We start from the raw sequence: 20,963 nt of genomic DNA, 5'->3' as shown, positions 1-20,963 counted from the left end.
AAGACTTTTGTACTTCAAATATCTGGGCTACATATTGCAGCTCTGTGGCAAAGAAAAAGGGCTTATAGGGCCCTAAAGAGGCATGTTCATCCCTGTTGAAAAGTATACCGTATGATGTAGCTGACATATTACTGAGTTCTGCGAACAGAGTCCAAACTTCAAGCATTCTTTTCTGTGGTCTAAACAGAACCCCGAATGTTCATCAAAACTGTTTTAGCTGATTGTTACAGATCATAGTTGCGTTCATGCGGTTGTTGCCTGCTTGCAGCTAAACCTCCGAAACGGCCATCCCGCAAGGCAGTCAGTTCTCCTCCACTGGGGTGTTTCCCAAGTTCTTTATAGAGCAGATTTTCTGAGAGCGAAGAACGCACATGGGAATAAGCAATGCAAATCTGCTGTTTACTGACAGTGACATTGGACTTTCTAAATATAGTCTTCCAGTAAAAGCCATAAAAAACCTGTTTTTTTTTTTCCCCTCTTGAACATGATGAGAAGCAGAAGAGGTGCCTGTAATCTGTGATGAACTTTTAAGTATTTTTTTAATTTAAAAATTTTAGAATTTACTGACATTTTGTCGCAAAGGGAAATCAGTTGAGAATAAAGACTTGTGGTTTGCATAGGTGTGGAAGAAGGGCTTGGCTTAAAACGTTCTTTTGCATAAATGAAGGAAATAGATAATTCGTAGGTGCTGCTGGTGAATGCCACTGACTTGTGGTAGCCGGGAATGTCAGTGCTAAAAGGCGCTTCCTCTTCCTTGAAACCCTGTGAAAGAGGTTAGGGTTGAATTACTTGCTCTACATCTGGCTGATGAACCTTTCAAACAGAGGAAGCACATCCTGGTTCAGGGTTTAGGCCTTCTTCCAAATCAAGAAGAATATACTCTTCAGATGTCCCGTCACTTGCCTTTGGATAGCTGATGGCTCCTGCTGCTTGCCAGCTAGCTGTGTTTCCAATGGAAAAGTGATTACCAGTGAAATTGGAGGGGCAGAGGTACTGCTAATGGTAAACTCTTTTTCCCTACCCCTTTCAGCATTGCTCACCTTCATTTTGAGAGGCACAGAGTAGGGCAAACAGAGGCTTGTGGCTCATGCAGTTAGCGGCAGCTTCCCTTCAGAGCTCATGAAACTTTTCCTTTTCATGTTGACTTCTTTGGCCCGGTACACAGAACCTGAGTCAGTGACATTGCAGTAAGCATCCGCCACAGCCTCGTGCTGCCAACACGAGCCGCTTGCTTACCTCTGGTTGCAGCTTCTGTTGTTTTAGTCCATTCAGGTTAGACTCCCAGGGCTTCTTCCAATCAATCCCCTCCCTCGTGGAAAGATAATATAGCACATTTGCTCTCACCCAAAGGAAGAAATAGGTTGGGAGTACATTTCTATGTGCCCGATCCAATCGGGTTCAGATAAACTTGGACCCTCCTTCTTTGTTCTATTTTCAGAATAAAACCGTTCCCTTTTAAACTGTTTATCTTTCCTAAGAAATACTGAAGTAGAAGGTCATTTCTAGGGGTGACAGGGCAGCTCTCGCCTCTAGAATAATGGTCTCTACCTTTCCGAGAACATCTCCCTGTTTTAGAATATGTCCCGTTGTTCTTCTATTCCCTGTATGTTCCACCTAAGAATGTGGTAGTGCGTGGGCTGCACCAGCTACGGAGTTTGGAGTGAACCATCTACTGCTTTACAACAGGACAACCAGCGGACAGCCAACAAGTGGCACACAGGGGAACTTCTCAGATACATAAATCCGTGCAAAATTACAGGGGGGGTGACAATTCTGATGTGTCATACATGCCTGGTTGTGCCTGCGGGGTTCAAACACCTGTGTACACGCGAGTGTTTGAATTTGTTCTAGCAACGCTCTTTCACGTACGTCAAAGTATGAGAATGAGTTGTGTTTTTGGGGTGTGTACACAGGTGCACGTATTGTGCCTGAGTATTAACATGCAGTAGTTGTGTGCGGGCAGGCTTGCTGAAGATGTCTTTACATGGATCCCACTGAAGTATACTGGATCTGGAGTGACAACTGGGCAAGTGGAGATTCACATGCTGCGTTGTCTATTTATTTATCTTAGCAAAATTAATGTGTTCTAGTAATTACTGGTTAAAGGGGCAGATCTGTCAAGAATACACGGACAGAGTCAGTGCAGGAGACTTTGGCGAATGTATTCAGGGAAGTGAAGGTTTCATCCGTGATATATTAAGAGCCTGAGAGAAGAACAAAGCTATTAAGTTACATTAGGATCTTGCTCATTCAGTTCTGGCTTCCTATAAAATAAGCAGATAGGGAAGTCCTGGTAATTGGAGGCCTATATGCAAAATAACATTTTGAAGTAAGAAAGCAGTGATAATTTTTGTTATTTATGGTTAGTGGAGGAGATCATGTATTGCAGTCTGGATAAAAATTATAATTACCGACAGCCTCCTATATACAGAAAGCTATGACATGATTTAATGTATGCCTTCCTTCTGTTCTTCTTTACAGATGACCCTCATAAGCCAGAGGAGAAAGATGAAATTTCCAAAGTCACAATCATAAGTCTTGTCCCATTACTGGTGATTTCCGTTGCTGTGATTGTTATCTTTTATGCCTACCGCACTCATAAGAAGAGGAAACTCAACAAGGCATGGGAGAAGAATGTTAAGCCCAGGAAACATAAGGACTGCAGCGATGTTTGTGCCATTATGTTAGATGATGACCGCTCAGACATCAGCTCGACCTGCGCCAACAACATCAACCACAACACAGAATTGCTGCCCATTGAGTTGGACATTGTTGTTGGCAAAGGAAGGTTTGCTGAAGTGTATAAAGCCAAATTGAAACAAAACACATCAGAGCAGTATGAAACTGTGGCAGTCAAGATTTTCCCCTATGAAGAATACGCCTCCTGGAAAACCGAGAAAGACATTTTTTCAGATGTAAACCTCAAGCACGAGAACATCCTCCAATTCTTGACAGCAGAGGAGCGTAAGACAGATCTTGGTAAACAGTATTGGTTGATCACTGCCTTCCATGCTAGAGGAAACTTGCAGGAGTATCTCACACGGCACATTATCAGCTGGGAGGACCTCTGGAAACTGGGTGGGTCCTTGGCCCGAGGGATTGCCCATCTGCATAGCGATCACACACCCTGTGGTCGCCCCAAAACACCTATCGTGCACAGAGACCTAAAGAGTTCCAATATCTTGGTGAAAAATGATTTAACCTGCTGTCTCTGTGACTTTGGGTTATCCCTGAGACTGGACCCTTCTCTGTCGGTGGATGACTTGGCTAACAGCGGGCAGGTAAGTTAAACGTTTGAAGAAAGGGGTGTGCGTTGTACCAACTGGTGTGTCAGTTCCTGGGGTGAAAAGAGGCAAAAAACCTTATGCTGCTATGTTTACTTAAAATCATTAAAAATTAATATGAAAGTGTTTATAAACAAGGAGGCTCCAAACTTTACATCAAAGCAACGGTGAGAGAAGTACAATGTAGGTTTTGGGTATGATCCGAGAGCTGCATATGTATATGATGCAACCATCCTCTCTTTAAGCATGTGTGAAGTGCTGCTGCGATGCACACACAGACACGCGCACACGTGCACGATAAGGATGTGCTTCACGTTGTGACGTTGTGCCGCAGTTTTCACGCCTGACGGCATTACAGCTTTGTGGGAGTAGACCCACTCCTGGTGTACCCCAGCACACGTGAAGTCAGTCTTTTGTCCTCAAGAGGCATAAGCAGATAACTAGAGCGATAGATAATCACTTTAAAAGGCAAAAAAACCCCTTGTTTAAGGTTATGGTACATTCTCCACATGGAAGCAAATGCAAGAATGTCAAATAAAAATAATTGCCCTGCTGTTCTTTTTTCAACTAAGTAGCATGGATAATACTCATCTACTTCACAGGGATGCCAGGGGGATGTTTATGAATGCTTTGAAGATGAAATTTTTCAAGTACATCTTTAAATATTGGCTCTTCTAATGAAAAATCCCGTAGTATAAATTCAGACCATTTGTTAAGTTAATTAATTCCTAGCTATTTAATTATACATATTATTTATACGTGGGGTTTTTTATTTATATTTTTATTCATAGATCCCATCAACCCTTGTCCATTTACACTGACTTTTGCTTCACATGGAACTAATATTTTTGTTTAGAACGTTTTCAGGGACAGCTCTTCAGTCAGTAGCGCTCTGTTGAATTCACGGGAGCTTTGCTGTTGTTTATCTAATGAAGACCTGTCTTTGCAAGTCTCCTTAGTGAGAGGCAACTGTCCTGATCTCATTTTCAGAAGGTTTATTATCCAGAGATGGGAGCGAATGATAACCAGTGGGGCTGTATTTAAAATAATACAAACGCCACTCACAGTTACATATCATTTCCGTTCAGCATGCCAAACCTTTCTGGAGTTCAGTGAAGTCGTACCGTATTGTCAGTCGTACAACTCATCCCGTTTGGAATAAAGTGAAAACAGAGTAGTCGGCAGTGTAAGTCAGGGGCTGTGAAGCTCAACCCGACAAACACTTTGACTGCTTAAAGCCGACCCTTATTTCAAGCTGATTTCTCTGGCATTGCTCACAGACACTTGGAAAGTAGGAGGATAGCGTTGATCCTGCCACTTCCACAGTCCCCACCGTCACTGATGACAAAGTACAGTGCTGCCCAGAGCAGCTTACCGCTTTGGAGTCGCTGGTGTTGAGGCCCACTGTTTTATTTCGTTTAGCTCCGGTGAATCTGTTTGAGGAGTGACTCAGCTAGTGTCATTCTTCTCTGTGACAAAGAGTAGGATGGTGTGAAGTGACTCCACTTCAACCTCCACCTTGTTTCTTCCAGGCACACAAGCACTTAAATTCCCCAACGTGCCAACTCTAGTGCTGTAGCTTTTGCTAAAGGGGTCTTGCACCAGGATTTGCCTCATGCATAATTTCTAAACTTTACCCTTTGACTCAAACCCTTCCTACCAAGAGGTCCCGTTTTTTTAAAGTAGGCAGTGGAGCTGACCCAGATTTTAATTCAAGAAAACCTTTGGCTTCCTATGAAATAAATATGAGTGGAAGTATTTTACCATTTTTACGGTCAGCCTTCAGGGCAAGTTGTTGGGGTTACAAAGCCATCTTCTTTCCCATCTACCCAACTACTTTCGACGTCATGCGAGTATAGCCGTTATTGACTCTACAATACCAGTGCCCTTAGTGACTGGCTGGAAACCGTCTTTTTCCCCATTACAACCTTTGCAGTCTTTTTGGTTTGGCCATCCGCGATGGTTAATATATGCAGACATTACTTAATAGGACCACATAAATCTAGACATTTGTCCCATTGTGTTCAAAGGACTGGTAGGTGCCTGCAAGGCCAGCAGTTCCTCACCTCAGCAGCATCTTCCTAAGCAGATAAAGAGGGATATCTGCTGCTCCTCGGACTGGCACACCTCAAGGCACAAAACGTCCTCCAACAGCTTGAAAGAAATGTAATAAAGTAAAAAAGATTCAAAAGTCACAAAAATTATAATGTACTGCAGGGAGAGAGACGGTCCCTCACTACAAGTTTTGGAGAAGCAAGAACTGCAAGCAGACTGGTAGTTGCAAAGAGCAAGCGTATCCAGGCTCCAGAGAGGCAACCAACTCTGAATTGCTGGACTTTAGGTACCTCAAATGCCTTTGAGACTCAGGAGTCACGTTTCCGCAAGATATAGGAAAAGTATCTTTGACCCAAAGACCTCATAATCTAAATGCGGATAAAAGGGCATCAGCAGAGCGGAACGCATGATAAATCCTAAGCAGGATGGAAATGGCATTGGCTTGATAGCATTCTTCAACTCATTTTAATTTTTCTCTGCATTTCCCTCTGTACTTTTTTAGTTATAGAACTTCATCCTGCATTGTCCAGCAAAGCTGCAGAATCATTTTCACTGCTGCAAAGAGGGTGTGAGATGCCGGACCAGAGCGGCACTTTGTGACAATGTGAAGAATTTGTAGTTAGGCACCATTGACTCTAGTTAAAATCAGCAGGGTTTAGGGGTGTGGGACTGTGGCCCATAGGGTACAGGTAACCCTTCTTAAGCTTTCGGTGGGCTCTGCTTGGGGAAGAAGTGTGTTGGGGAGCAAATGGGGGTAGGAACAGCCTCTGCTGCGGAGTTTCCATACGTTCCTGTTCTGTAGGGGAGGGAGATGCTGGTCATCTCAGGGGTGCTGAGACACGATTGTCCCAGGCATCCGTTCCATGTATGGCTGTTGCTCACATGCTTGGCCCTCAGTTCATCAGAGAGTCCACGTAATAGGGAATTTAACTTTGGGGCTGATCACACAGGGGGTTTTCTGTCCTTTTTTTATAAAGGCTTTGATCCTACAACCGTTTGGATATTTTTGACACAGAAATTCTCTGCTGTTGCAGAGCTACGTCCTTGATCTTTCCTGCTGTCTTCTTATGGTGTGTTGCACTTTTTGTGGCACATCTTCTCATTTACCCTGAGCCTGGAGTGACAAGACGTGTTTACAGAAGCTTGTAAAATGGATGTCGAGGGGCTCTCTCAGGACCGTACAGTAACTGAAGTGATCTTTTGCAGCCCTGCTTGCCGCTGGGCTCCGGAGTGATTGCTGTAGCGCAAATAGCTCATTGAAATCACAGGTCCTACTGCATCACCCGCTTGTGCTTGGTCACCTCTGCAGTTAAGCAGTCTCCAATTTGAAGCTATCTTTGCCTGATGAAAGCCTTATTATGTTTGCAGTTTTTCAAGGGGGATAAATTTTTTATACCTACCCTGTGAAGAGTTTGTCCTTTGAGAGCAACTGTTGAGCGATCCAAAAATTCTTCCTTAAGCCCTTTCTTGTGATAAAAACAGAGATTTAAACTTTGCCTTCTGTAATGCAAGGTCATGATCTAGATCTCAGCAAAGCTACTAAAATCATTGCTGAAAATTGCCCAGTATGAGTAAAGTTTATGAGAACGGCTTTTCAAACTACAGGGCTAATTTTTGGTTTCGATTCAGATGTGTGCTTCTGCATTCAGTATTTGTGTATTTGCTTTCTTCTGCCAGGCTTGCATTTACCACTTTCCTTTTAAGCCTACCATGAAAAGAAACAACTAACACTGTAATACGCAGCGCAAAAGAATACAGTGTGTTTCTTGCTCATCTGAAAGGCACTCGGTCAGCGGCAATTGCTTCAGGCCCAAAGGGCAAAGTTTATCTGTGAAAAGCCAAAGAGTGGAAGGCTTGTCAGTGTCAAAATAATTTGCTTAAGGAACTAAAAAGGGCTTCTTTCTTTTTTTTTACCAAGGGAGGTGCAAGTAAGTTGGTAGTCAGGACAATGCCAGATTCCCCTGGCAGCAGAAAATATGACCTGTGCCAAGTATAGCCTGAATTTTTGGATACATGTCAAATGGCACCATTTCTGTGAAAGCTGAAGTTAAATGACAGCAGAATCCAGAACATGAATTACAATTTCAGCCTCTGAGCTCTCCCCAATCTCCTCTCTCGTAGGTTGGCACAGCAAGGTATATGGCCCCTGAGGTTCTGGAGTCCAGGATGAACCTGGAGAATGTGGAGTCCTTCAAACAAACAGATGTGTACTCCATGGCTTTGGTGCTCTGGGAAATGACATCTCGCTGTAACGGCGTCGGAGGTAAGTGCCATCCGTTTTCTTCTCTCTAAAAGTATGTTTAGACAGACATGCTCTCGTGGTTGTCTGGGGAGGGGGTGATTCTTTTAACTCTCACTAGTTTTTCTAGCGTATCTGGATGCTGTATATTAACAACAGGCTTTCGGTAGTATGAGGTGCACATGCACATGAGCAGGCTTGAAGGACAAGCACCTGAGTGCACAAGAAAATTGGTCCTTGATTGGTGTAAGGATAGATCTGCTGTTAGGTAGACCTCTTGTAAAGGTTATTAATGCCTGTTTTTTCCTGTAACATCTTGAGTAGTCATGGATTGACTCAGTCTGGTTGTCCTCACTCAAAAGGATTTGAAACATTTGAAATACTAAGACCAAGAAGTGATAAGTGCCTCCCATTTACTTTCATGGAATGTTAATTCTGAAACCTAATGAGGGCCAGTTAAGTGTCACATTTACTAATTGATCGTTTCAGTAAGAGCCATTGTAATGATACAGAAACCTTCCGGCTTTCCCAAAATCCCCAGCTGCTGCTTATCATGTTTTGTGATGTTGCAAGAGATCGTCCATACAAGAAATCAAGGGACAGTTGTATAAATTGCAGTAACAAAATAAAAATGGTTGGAACTGACTATCAGATCAGCTCCAGGAAGAACTGCTGTGCTTGTTCATATTCAGAGTTTGTTCACTGAAACAAAATCTCCATTTCTGCTTTGCCGAAAGCTGCCCCAGAATTCCCAGTGTGCAGCGCTGGTATGTGCTGAAAATCAGAAAAGTTGCTGTTGAGATATCTGCATTACATATTGCCCCGTTTGAAGATTTTCACCTTACTTCAGGGACTAAAATGAGGCTAAGTTACATATAAAATTCTTCAGTCTGCTGAAATTGTCTAACATTCATTCTAAGAAAAACTGCTGCACAGTCCAAGGCTCTCACTAAGGAGCGGGGTTGTAAAAGGTAACACTACTGCAGATATTACAGTAGATATGCAACTGTGATTTGATTTGTTACTCTTCTTCCAAAACCACCGAGGCTCCCTTTTCATCGGGCTTGGCACAGTTCCATCTCGAAGGGCCGCCGCAGAGACAGGACAGTCTTGCAGGCTAGAAGACTATAGTATGAGGAACGTAGCGTACAGGAGAGAAACCAATGTCCCATGGGAAGATGTGCATAACTGCTCCTTGTTTTTCTGCTGACATCTGTGGGATACCACGAGGGTGTCGATGGAGGTCTCTGAAGCCACTCTGCACAGTGGCCGTGTGGCTGCGTCACAGCGTCCGTGGGCAGGAGGGAGGAATACCTCCACCCTAGGCTCCTCCTAAGTCTGACCAGCATTTGGTCTGGCTGGGTGGGCTGGATTGTGGGCAGCAGATTTGCCCCGGTTTGCACCCTGCCGGGAAAGCTACAAAGCGACTATGTGTGCAGAAAGCTAGTGCTAGCATAAAAGCATGGAAAAAAAAAAAAAATTCTTTTCTAGTCAAACATTTTAAGGAAAAAACATTTGGTGCTTCAGGAACTGAACCTCAGTCTGACATATTCCAAGGCAAACCTACCCAGCTTTAACTGTTGTGGTCATGCCTGTTTCTGAGTGCATTGGCACAACCTCAGCCTTTCATTAGCACTTTGTAAATGTGGCTGAGGAGATTTAAAACCTGAGAAAAAGGATCTTTGAGCTCTCGCTGTTTCTTGCATTTAGGAACTCACCTTATTAATATAAATATGAGCTGTTCACTGTGGAGTCTTTCATCTTTGCTGATGCCTGAGTCCCTTCCTGTTCATATTTGCTGAGTACGGCAAAATGGAGATTGTGGCAAAAGCAAACCTTATTGCTGCTGTTCTCAGAAGGCAACTGCCCAAAAGAGGATATAAAGGGAGTTTCATAAGGAAGGAAAATCACCAGCATGTTTAGGTAGAAGAGGCTGACCCATTGTAACCTTGAGAAGAAGAGCTGACGTCATTTCAGGAAAAGGAAAGATTTCTCTGGCCCAGCATCCCCTTTGCGTTCAAGGTTGAGCTTAGCCCCCACCCACATCCTGATTTTCCCGATTCATTTCATCCCTCAGTCATCCTCATCTCCAGAAACACATCTCTTGAATTTCATTTCCCTATTTCAGTCACCTTTCCAGGGATGAACTCCCCGGCAAAACCACGGGAGTGCTTGGGCCGATCTGTAGGAGGTGGAACTTGGGCTTGGTGTCTCCATCCAGAGCAGTCGAACACAACTCCCAGCTCGTAGCTCCCTTAGCTTGTCACCGGGACCGAGCTGCAGCACCATTGCACGGTTTCTCTCATTTCCTTCTTAGATTTTCCCCTGGTTCGTGCAGTCTGGCTATCTTTGCAACCAGCTGGTGAAATACCCTTCCAGTGATTCATGACTGCAGCTCCCCCTCTGCTTTCTCTCTCCATCTGTCACTCGTGAGACTCCCTCCTCGCCTCGCAGCCTTCCCGAGGAGCTGCCTCCGCTCATGCAAACCCCTCTTTTCCTCCTAAACCGTTAGGCGTTGAGAGAAACAACCTCACACGTAAGCCGGAGTAGGCTGACCTGATTGCAGCCAGCCCTTCCAAGGAGCCTAAAAGATATAGGCGCCGTCTTTGCAGGGCAGGCTTGACTGTGGCGTTGGCTCCCTGTCGCTAGAGAAAGCCCGTGGCAGTTTTGAGGGCAGGAGTGGCATTAGCGACTTGCGTTAGGGAGGGAAGCGTGCGGGGAGGCTAATTGCCATTCAGCCACGTAAAGGTAGAGTGACTTATTTCATTTACAAAGGGAGCTCTCAGGATTCATTTGTCAGCGTGCAGGTGTTCGGTGCGTGTGGGAGGCAGTGGAGGCAGGTCCTTTCACTACAGCAGCTTTGTCAAACACAGTCTCCATGCTATGCCAGGCCTTTTCAGTCAGCAGCCATTTAAACAAAAATACCCGGCAGCGTAATCCGTACTGTGAAGCTGCGGTAGTAAATAAGCAGGTGGGGATCGGCTTTTGAGAAAGGCCGTGCTGTTCATTGTTACTTTGTTGTGCTAAATGTGGAGAAGCAGAAATGAGGCACGAGGGAAAGGGAGACAGAGGCAAAGATCGAGTTTGACTGATTTTTCACCGGAGTATAATTTAAGAGGCATATTTAGAAACTCAGCAATACTACTTTGGGGAGAACTTCAACTGCTCCATGCTGCTGTTAACTTGGTATTTCATTCAGCGCAACAGCTGTGCAACAGATGCTGCACGTTGCAAGAAATATCATTTTCATCTCAACCACTTGCTTTCAGAGCGACACAGCTTTGGCGACTGAGGCAAGTGTAATTTCTCTGACAGCCTCCTAGAAAGAAAAGAAAACCATCTGTTTTGTATCGGCACTGCTACGGGTGGGGGGACTGTTGGGGATGGCAGGGGAGAAGGAGAGGAAAAGGAACTTCTGGATACACGGGGCTGCTGAAGAGGGAGAAGAGAAACCCCTCAGAAAATGGCGATGTTACTCGTGCAGTATTGTACTGCCTGGAGTGGTGGCTGGCTTCGGTATAGCAGCAGGGCTTTGTTTGAAATGGCAGCCTTGCTTTACCAGAGTTGTGTTTAATGTGAATAAATTCACTGTTTAATCTTAGGCTTACTTGGAAAGAGTCAGCCAAGAGCCACAGTTTGGTAACTAAACATTAGTGCATCCTGTGTGTCGTGAAACGCTCAGCTTTTGTTATATTAACGCGGAGAGGTGGCAGTTCCTGGCGGCAGGGAGCGTTTTGGTAGCCTGTGCAGTGGGGCTGTGCCTGCGCGTTGGGCCCCGGGGTGGCTGCAGCTGGGGTCTGATTTAAACCTCTCCTTCTGTGGAGCGGAGCCCAGTTAGGGCACGTCTGCATTGCACTGCGCTGGCTTGTGGTGGCACGTAACCCCCAGCTGGTACCTCCCCACGACGCAGTGTCACCCCGTGACAGTAACTCATGTCCTAGAAATTCTCTAAGTGTCACCACAATGCTACCTGTGAGGTTCTTCCGCAAGCCCAGGCAGCAGTAGATAAGATGGCTGCACTACAGGCCGTGTCGGGCACTCATGTGCTCTGTGTTCCTCTACTTCCCCGCCTCAGGATCCAGCACACGGTGACTAAGCAGCCTGTAAACCGTACACTGATGGCAGAGCTCGTGCCCTCCCAAACCTTTGGAAGGGTGGCTGTGTCTTTAATCGTCAGGCGTGAAGTCGCTTAAAAGATGTCTGTGCAAGGGAAACTGCGCCGCGAGTTCACCCATCCCGGTGCACCCTCCCCCTTCCCAGCTAGCATCCGTATTCTGAAGGAGTGGAACGGGGAAACCTAGGGAAAATGTGAAGTAAGCGTTTGACAGCTCCTTAAACTTGGCTATGAAATGGCTTTTGAGCCGCTGCGTTATACGTTATTATCCCTTTGTGCAACAACTAAGTAGATCCACCGCCCAAATTCCTCTAGCATGAAGAAAGACACAACCTGTGTGTGTGTGCATGAGCTGTCACGGTAGCCCCACCATCGATTGATTTGTCCCTTCTGTGGCTCTCCCCTTGCAAACTCTAAAGGGAGGGACCTTTCAAAAGGACCTAAAAGTTCCCAAACACAAGTGCACTGCTGTGGACCGTGCTTCCTAGTTGATTTTTGCTGGCCTTCTTTCACCTCACTCCTGCTTTGATTCTACATCTTCCTTCATCTTCCAGCATGAGAAGTTGTCCCACAGAAATCGGGCAGTCAGATCACATGAGGGAGCGTCGACAGGGTTTGCGGGTATGCTCCTCTGACCCAAAGGAAGAGAATTTCCCTGCAAAGAGCTTAGAGTAGAAAAAATATCACATGAGCAGGGCGTATTTTTCGTGAGGAACCCACGGCCAAATTTTCCAAAGCGTTCATCAGGCACAAGAACTAGATTTTCAGTAATATCTCTGTTTGGGGCTAAAAATCCAGTCCCAGCCTTTCTGAGAGTTGTGACCAGGCCAGTGTCAAAGGAAACCAGAGGTACAGCAATTATTAGTGCAAGGTAGCTCACAACCGTAAAGATTAAATGGTGGAGGTTAAAGTTGAAGGAACTCTACCATTACTGAAGGCTAAAGGTTCTGTACCTGGTAGCCGAGGTATTTATAGGACTTCAGCCAGTTGTCATTTTTAGTGCCTGACTGGTCTAAAAACAATCAAAACAAACATATAAGGCATGAAGAATAGATTCAGCATCCGTATACAGCCGTGCACAAGCAGCTAGGCACAAACATCTTAACCTACCTCAAACGGACATCTGTTACATCTACTGTAGCAAGTCAACATGATCCATGAATAACCCCAGCTATTACTGCAAAATGTGCCTGACACCTGAGATCCCACAGCATAAGGATGATTTACCGTGAGAGGATTCAGTGGGCTTTTGTTGAAAGAGAAGTAAGAGAATAAATAGCAAGAAGATGCTGCATGCTTTTCAAACTGAGGGAAGGCACAACTGTATTGCTATAAAGTCATTACAGCGAATCGGTATCTGGCCTCAATTTCTCTTTCTTTACCATTTAAAAAACAAACAAACAAACCAAAAAAAAACCCCAAACCTGAAAAACCTATTCAGTCTTGGAACATCTCATGAACCTGAATGGCTTTGGGATTAAGCTCAGCGAGAGGGAAGAGGCCAGCTCCGCAGCACCAGCTTCCCTCCGTTGCACATTTGGACTGCTCATACTGCAAGAAGATCTCAGAGCCTTGGCCGGTGTCTGTGACCACTACCACAACCAAGCCGTGACTGGTGGAGATGGTGTAGGAAATGGCCATCTAGGTCATGCTATTTAAATTTTCTCAGCAACCCTTAGTATTTTGGTTAGCTTTGAAAGCAAAGATATCTGCTTTGTCATCCTTTTGCATCCACTGTGTAGTCATCCAGGTCTGACCAGCAAGACGGCAACTTCCCAATTAACTTCTAGGGCTAAAGTCTTGTGAATTTGCTTTGGCTGAGTAATCTCCAACTCAGATTAATGCGGGTGAAACTGCTATGCCTGCGCGTACTGGAAAGCAAGCACAGCAAACTTCGGCCCTTGAGTCTTAAAGAAAGTGATTTACGTATGAGAAGATAGGAGTTGTGTTTCAGGAGTATAGCCACTCTCCAGAGCATTGTGTGGACAGTGGCCAGCACCAGATGGTTCAGGAGAAGGAAGGAGAGCTCTGCAGGAGGCATCTGTGGGGTGATCTGCTGTACTGCACACACAGTTGTTTGCAGCTGGATCTCCGAACGCTGAACATTTGAAGCACAAGGTTTAATATCCCTTCCAAAATGTTTGTTACCGTAACTTGGCCGTTCTTTTTTAGCATTAGAAATTCTTTTTCTGTAGCCTGATAAAGTCTTCATCTCACGGCCATCATGTAGAAGTGAGATCTACAGGCTGATTGAAAGGTTTGGGAGAGAAGTCCACCTTTTAGTTATGTTCAATACTACCTTGTTTTTACCATGAGACATGACGGAAGGATCTGACCTGTGTTATCTTGATTGTTAGTTATTTTCAGTATTTTATCATATGCGCCCTTACCTTTCTCTCCAAAGTAAACGAAGCCAAGCTTTAGAGTTTCTTCTCATTTTTTCTGGGCCTTTAATCATTGTTATCACCCTTCTTGGAACTTCTTTTTACCGTAGAATGCCCCTTGAGAGGAGTGAGCGGCACTGGACGCTGCATTTGAACTTTCGCTGTAGCATTATGCAACAGTACTATGTCTCCTGTCTCGTTCGTCTCTCTTCACACATCTTCTGGGCGCTCGCATGCATTCTCCAGCCTGCCTTGTAGACTACACTCCAGTTTATCTTGCCCTCAATTAATTCCTAGAAAGAAATAAGAGGCAGCAGAACAGGCCAACTTCATAAATCTTTATCTAATACTAGCAAGTCATTAGGCCTGTGAGTAAAGTCTCCATCTGTTCCCAAAGAAACCACAGCATTTTCTACACTGTGTCAGCATCTACTATAATATTTCCGCTCTCAGAGATTTCTTGAGTTTTCTCCAAAGAGCCCATATGTCTGCCTCTTCCTTTCTCTCGCTCCAAAGAAAAGCAAAGAAAATATGCAACATGCAAACAAAAGCGAGAATGGCAGCAGCCCCTTCAGGAAGCTGTGCCCTCTGCATCGTGGGCCAAAACGGACCCGTTTGGGGAAAGAGGCCTAAAATAAGAGCAGACTACTACTTTCTGCGAAGGAACGCGGCTCGGTAATAAACAAGGGCAGCATGGCAGCTTCCAGCACTGCTCCTCCCTGTGTCTTTGTCCTTGTCAAGCAACTGTTTCCTCCTCGCAATTTGGCACATTCACATCTGTCATGACCTGGCTAGGTCTCAGTTTATATTTCACCTGGTGAGTGTGGGTGGACTCCAGGGGACCTAAGGGTGACCAGTTCTTCCAAGCCTGGCTCAAGCGAAACTCACCTTGAAGCTCTTGTGTGTTTTGCCTCAGCGGAGATTGAAAGGCTCACAGACCATTATAGGTTACTCTGCTGCTCGTGACTGTTGCTAATATGATTATGTACTAAAGGGTTTAAATGAAAATTGTTTAGTTGGCTAGGAGAGAAAAGGCGAGGGAGGGCATGTGTGGGAGAAACACACTTGAAACATTTTTTGAAAATGCCAGCTGGCTTGGCTTTGTTTGGAGCTGGTCAAGCAGAACAGTGGCACCGAGCAGCTAATCAGTAGCTCCTACTCCTCCAGAGAACAGCCAGCTCCCTTCACGCTTGGCACCAGTGCAGCCCAGCTGAATACCCTTGTGTTTGCTTATTCTCTTGGCAGAAGTGAAAGAGTACGAGCCCCCGTTCGGCTCTAAAGTGCGAGAACACCCCTGCGTGGAAAGCATGAAGGACAACGTCCTAAGAGACAGAGGGCGACCCGAGATCCCCAGCTCCTGGCTTAACCATCAGGTAAGAGCACCCCATAGGAGCAGCTGGAAGCTGCGCTATACATTAAGCTGCTGCCTGAAGCCTGAGCCTTAACTCAAATGTCCCGCCCAAGAGGCCGGACCCGTCTTTTGCACGGATTAGAGCTCTGTCACACGATGACACCGGCACTGCCGCGGTTCAGGCACCACAGTGCTCTGCTCCGTGCCTGCCCCAAAGCCCTGGGATTTCTGCTGGTCACCAGCATAATCTAAAAGTGATCAAAACAAAAAGATTGGAAGCCTGAGATCCGACAGTCATCCAGACAGCCACGGAATAATTAGGGCCCTAAAGCACACTGCGTGCAGGCTCTGAAAGGTCGAAGAGAATGACTTTGCACATGGGCTCCTTCAGCAGAGAAGACAAATCTCAGTACTTTATCATGCAGACCAGTCATAGTTGTATCCCAGCTGTTGACACGTTTAAGAAAATAGGAAATGAGCCTTCAGCAAGCCAGTCTGGTTTTATTCAGGTTGCGCATTAGCAGCCCGTTTCCCTTGCATGTCGTGAAGCACTCTTGTCAGCTTTCCCCATTCGCGGACACCATGGTTGCACTTCCTAGGCGACAGTAGATTTCTCAGTAGATGACGCCGAATGGAAACAAGCCGAAGGCATGTGTTTCTTCACCTTTGCTCTGAGCAGTTTTATCACTGGAGATAAAATGAGAATCTTATCAGAGAAGCGAGGCTTGGTCCTTCCATTTGTCAGTGAAATATGTTGAGTGGTCTTTACATACAAAAGAAAGCATCCGGAGCATTTATAAAAGCCCAGGCAACCAAGATCAGCTAGTATTTCCATCAGGAGCAATGTAACACTCCCTTTTTCATTCCAGTTGAGACGTTAAAAATCATAATCTAACACCTACTTAAGAAAGGTCAAGTGAGTGACCAAAATCAATCATCTTTCAAACCACGAACAACTCCTCTGCCACCTGATGACTGTGGCAGAGTGCAGCCCCTTCCTGGACCACAGGGACTTGCTCCTTACGTAGTCGTCTGTGATAAGCAGGCTTATTGAGGAGGGGCCTTTAACCGGAAAGCTGTATTTTGAGGGACACCTGGATATCTGATATTACCAGTACTAGAAAGCTTTTGACTTTTTTAGGACCTGTAGATACAACCATCTTCTAAATGACAAGTTGAGCTGGGAAGGAGCGATTGTACTAATGCTCATCTTTATAGAAAAGAACTGGTTGCAGAAATTTTATAAAAATTGTGAATGAGCCAGTAAAAGGGATCGTGAGTTGACAAAGGCAAAATGAAGTCCAAACTGGTAATACATATGTGTTACTTGAGAAGGGCCCAGTTAGCAAAGCAGAATCCTGAACCAGATCTTTTTGGAGAAAAAAATTAAATAGTAGAAAATGCTTAAAATTAGGAGCAGTGTGAGAACATTTCTCAGGATATTCAAAAGACATGGTCTCATATGTGAAAAAAATTAAAGTAGGGTAGAGAACTGCTTAGGGGAACAGAACAGGAAGGTCGGTGGTCAACAAAGTTGAGGATAATCAGAGTTTTCTCAAGAGCAAAAGGAAATCTAACTTAGTACCAATCTTTTGTTGGATGTGAAAGGAAGATACTGCATATGCCAATGCAAAGGCAGAAGCGGTCAGCAAATATTTCTGTTCTGCATTTGGGAAGAGTCAGCTGATGTACATGTAGTAGATGAAAGCGGTGAAGGCCCCTAAAAGCCAAAGTCATTGGCACTTAAAGCAGGCCTGGGGCTGGGTTCGGCGGCCCAGAGACTCGTCTGCGATCGGGTCAGGGCGGCTCCTGCAGGCTCTGCGGCGGGGCACTGCATTACGTGGCAGTAGAAACGGGCAATACGGCTGGTTAGACCTTGGAGAGAAGGGTCCAGGAGCTCATTTCCTGCACAGCCAGTTGTAGGGGCAGGCGTAGGTGTGCCGGTGTGCCCCGGGAGCTGGGGTAGGGGGGGAGGCACTGGGCTTGGGATCCCCGCAGTGCTCGGGCACGGGGCAGGCTCACGACCGCTCTCACGGCAGCAAGCCTGAGTGCGCGGAGGGCTGCGTGTCGAGGTACTGGCGTAGAGCTGTAAGATACGCTGTGAATTTTGGCACCTCTGGGTTTACATAGCAAGTAAAATGATTGCAGATTTGGACCTAGGTGTCCTGCATTCGACTTCAGAGCTTTCTTCCCTACGTAAAACGCAGACCTCAGTCTGTCCCCAGTACAGAGCACCCCACCAACTGGGAGGACCATGGGTCTGCCCTTGTGTGTCAGCGGGCCGGGCACAGCTGGCTCCAACAGGGTTCAGCTAAGAGTCTAAGGCAGGGCATGGATGCCTGATAACACCCTCACAGGACATTTAATGAAGGTGGATTTCATTCCCTTTGTCTGAATGCCTTCAGCGTTTCACATTGCGCTGTCTAAAATGCAGGGATGCATCAGCTTCCGCAGGGCTGTGACGGTTTGCGGCAGCTGAGGATCCGCTTTGAACTCCGTAGAAGTCGCTCTTACTGTAATGGCTCTTCCATATTCATTCTCTTCCTCTGCAGTCGTGTTTTTGTAATGAACTCATTACTCATCGTGATAAAATTCTGGAATGGATTTACATATTACTGTTCCCCGCCCCCCCTTAATGAGATTTGTTGCACTATTGATTTCAAGTTAATGTTTAATATTTAATTTAATTTACTGCTTGTAATTTCAATGCCAGCAGAAAACTAATGTTATTTGTATACAGACAATAATGTTCTGCTATTAACATTGACATCAGTCAACATCACCAATTAGGTAAATTATGCAATTAACGCAGTGTTGTGAAATGTTATTTTTTTTTAAATAAGAAGTTTAAGATAAATCCCACTTAATGGGCTTTTAGTGTCATAAAGCAAAGCACACAATTTCCTGGCAGATACCTCATGTTTATAAAATGCATTACAGAGATGCAACTGTTTTTCCACTCCTGTAAACATGTGCATCAGTATTGAAATGAAGGTTAAATAGTTACATCTGTGAGTGGCCTGTTTAAGTGTTTGTGGGACTGGGGCCCATATTTGCACACAGGTTTAGTCAGTCTGCAAGGAATTCATAAAGGGCTGACGTAGGGCCTGATACTGCTGGCAATCGGAACTTTGTTCGAAAAACCCAAACAGAATTCAGGCACGCAAAGGCATGGGTTGAGTGGGAAGTCACGTTAACCAAGAATTACATTTATTAAAAAAAAAACCCTACTTGATTCTGTAGCACTGGTCCAAAGCATCGTTTTTCTTGTTATAAAGTATCAGAACATATGCCCAGAAAGTACCAACTAAAATGCTGAAAATACTGTAGGAGGGTTTCTTTCCAAAAAAAAAAAAAAAAAAAGAAAAGCATGCCCTGATGACAGTAGCAGCAGAGCCCATAAAGCAGCAAATAACGCCCCGCGCTTCAGAGGGCACTACAGCAGCTCTGACACGCGGGGTTTGGTGGTGATGGGCCGCTCTCCCTGTGCTCTCTGCAGGGCATCCAGATGGTTTGTGAAACTCTTATCGAGTGCTGGGACCACGACCCGGAGGCCCGGCTCACGGCGCAGTGTGTCGCGGAGCGCTTCAGCGAGCTCAAGCACCATGACAAGCTCTCGGGAAGAAGCTGTTCGGAGGAGAAGATCCCCGAAGACGGCTCCGTGACCACCGCCAAGTAGCGCGTACCCAAATGCTCTGAAACGGGGGGAGGTCGCTCCTAGACGCGTTCACCTTGGCAAAGGAAGAAGTCTCAGTCGGTGCCTTGACTTGCTTCCTGGAGGACTGAGGCTCTCACTACTCCCTTTAGACTCCGGCTCTGGACAGGGAGATGTATTCGTGGGAATTTAAAGCCGGGGAGTAGGTGTCGTACCCTAGCATTGGCTGCCGGCATCATGTCGTAGGAGGAGCTATGTATGTTAGCACTTCCTCAGGAAATGAGATTTGAAAATAGCCAATAACATTATGCACTTTATTAATGCCTGTATATAACTATGAAATTGCTATTTTTATATATATATATATACACACACACATATATATATAAAAAATGTGTGTGTATGTGTATATATATCTATCTATATATCTATAAATGGCCATGCTCTGAAAAAAAAGAGTTTAAAAAAAAGTGCTTCCAGGAAATTACCGGTGCATTAGAGATCCCTCCCCCTTAGGGAAGGAGCCTGGGGAGACTGGCAGAGCACCACTCCAGCCATCGTGCACTAAGCGCTCTGCCAAAAAGATGGGACTAACACGCGATAAAAAGATGACTTTCAAAGCACGTGCTGCAACCACCCGGCTGCGGGCCGGCGGTTCCGAGTTGCAGGAGCAGTCTCACAGCAGACAGGCCCGCTTACCTTGGCAGTTGTACCTGCGCGGTCCTGCCTGCAGCGCATTTCGGAAGGTTCAGGGATGCCTTTACCCTCTCGCCTTAACCCTGACGCCCTCACAGTGTCCCAGAACGGGAGTGCGAGGAGGTTTGGTCCCTCCCACACATGCGTTTCGATACAGAGGTCGTTAATGTTCTGTGTTTATTGCTTTGAATTCACGCTGCTTGCAAGCAGGTTGCAAAATATCAGCGGGATGAGTTTTTCCCCTCCTCCCATCCTCACCCCCAAACCATACAGAACAGGACAGGGCCAGCAATAATCCAAGCAGATGTTTTATATTTGTTGCACATTTTAAGTGCAGGCAGTACTATTTTTATTTTTTTTTTTTCCCCTTCCTTATACCTTGATCGTATTGCTGTAAGAACAAACTTTTTTTTTTTTTTTTCCCTGTATGGCATATCTGATTGCTTGACACGCCACAGCCCGACTCTGTTCCATGCTTTCTAGAGAAAAATAAGAGGCAACGGCCGGTGCCTTTAATTTTTTGCAAAAGAACCTTGGAGGTGAGGGAAAGCTCGGTAGCGTTAGGTTAATGGCATGTCCTGCCCTCAGCACTGCCCGCGTGTGGGGCTGCCCTCCGCGAGTCGGCGATTAACAGAAGAAAAACCCAAACCCAAGAAGGACGATTGATTCCAAAACGGTCCCTCAGACATTGCCTACGTTCTTTCAGTTCTCCAAAATGTTTAAGACAGTTGACATCTCATTGGACCTATATAAATGACAGCAGCGTGTTTAATAAGCGCTAACAATTTTGTCTTCAGGAATTTTGCAGTGGTTTTTCCACATTTTTCTTCCCCGCGGCATGTAAGCAGGCCTCAGAAATGAGACATTCAGCCAGCACAAACCAGTCGCTGTACAGAGGTATCTGATGCCATTTATTAAACACCTTTGACAGACAAACATCGCTATTTCTCTAGGAGACGTTGCCGTGTAAGTCAATAGGAATCACGCTTATTGAAATAGGATTTATGATGGCAAATATTTTATTTGAAATGGTTTTGTATCTGCTTTTTTTTTTTTTTCTGTTTTAACCAAACTACTCGGCAATATTTAAACGGAACGAGGCAAAACCTCAACAACTACAGTGGAACACAGAGGATACCATGTCAAATTTTAGGGCGGGGGTGGGAAGGTTTTTGTGGAAAAAAA

The 20,963-nt window shown here is 45.4% G+C and overlaps 1 protein-coding gene across 1 annotated transcript in view; it reads left to right on the top strand.

The window, feature by feature from the left end:
- Nucleotides 1-19,423, top strand: part of TGFBR2 (transforming growth factor, beta receptor II (70/80kDa)) — a 31,022-nt gene extending 11,599 nt beyond the window's left edge. The window contains exons 3-6 of the mRNA XM_009695579.1: nt 2,482-3,281; nt 7,461-7,602; nt 15,322-15,449; nt 18,927-19,423. Of these exons, the coding sequence (XP_009693881.1) occupies nt 2,482-3,281; nt 7,461-7,602; nt 15,322-15,449; nt 18,927-19,106 (1,250 nt within the window). The 3' untranslated portion in view covers nt 19,107-19,423. The remainder of the gene's footprint in view (nt 1-2,481; nt 3,282-7,460; nt 7,603-15,321; nt 15,450-18,926) is intronic.
- Nucleotides 19,424-20,963: the final 1,540 nt, after the last annotated feature.

Source organism: Cariama cristata, unplaced genomic scaffold (genome assembly GCF_000690535.1).
Source record: "Cariama cristata isolate BGI_N322 unplaced genomic scaffold, ASM69053v1 scaffold7592, whole genome shotgun sequence".
In the NCBI taxonomy this organism is placed as follows: Eukaryota; Metazoa; Chordata; class Aves; order Cariamiformes; family Cariamidae; genus Cariama; species Cariama cristata.
The sequence above is the reverse complement of the archived record's forward strand: the minus strand, read 5'-3'. Positions and strand labels throughout refer to the sequence as shown.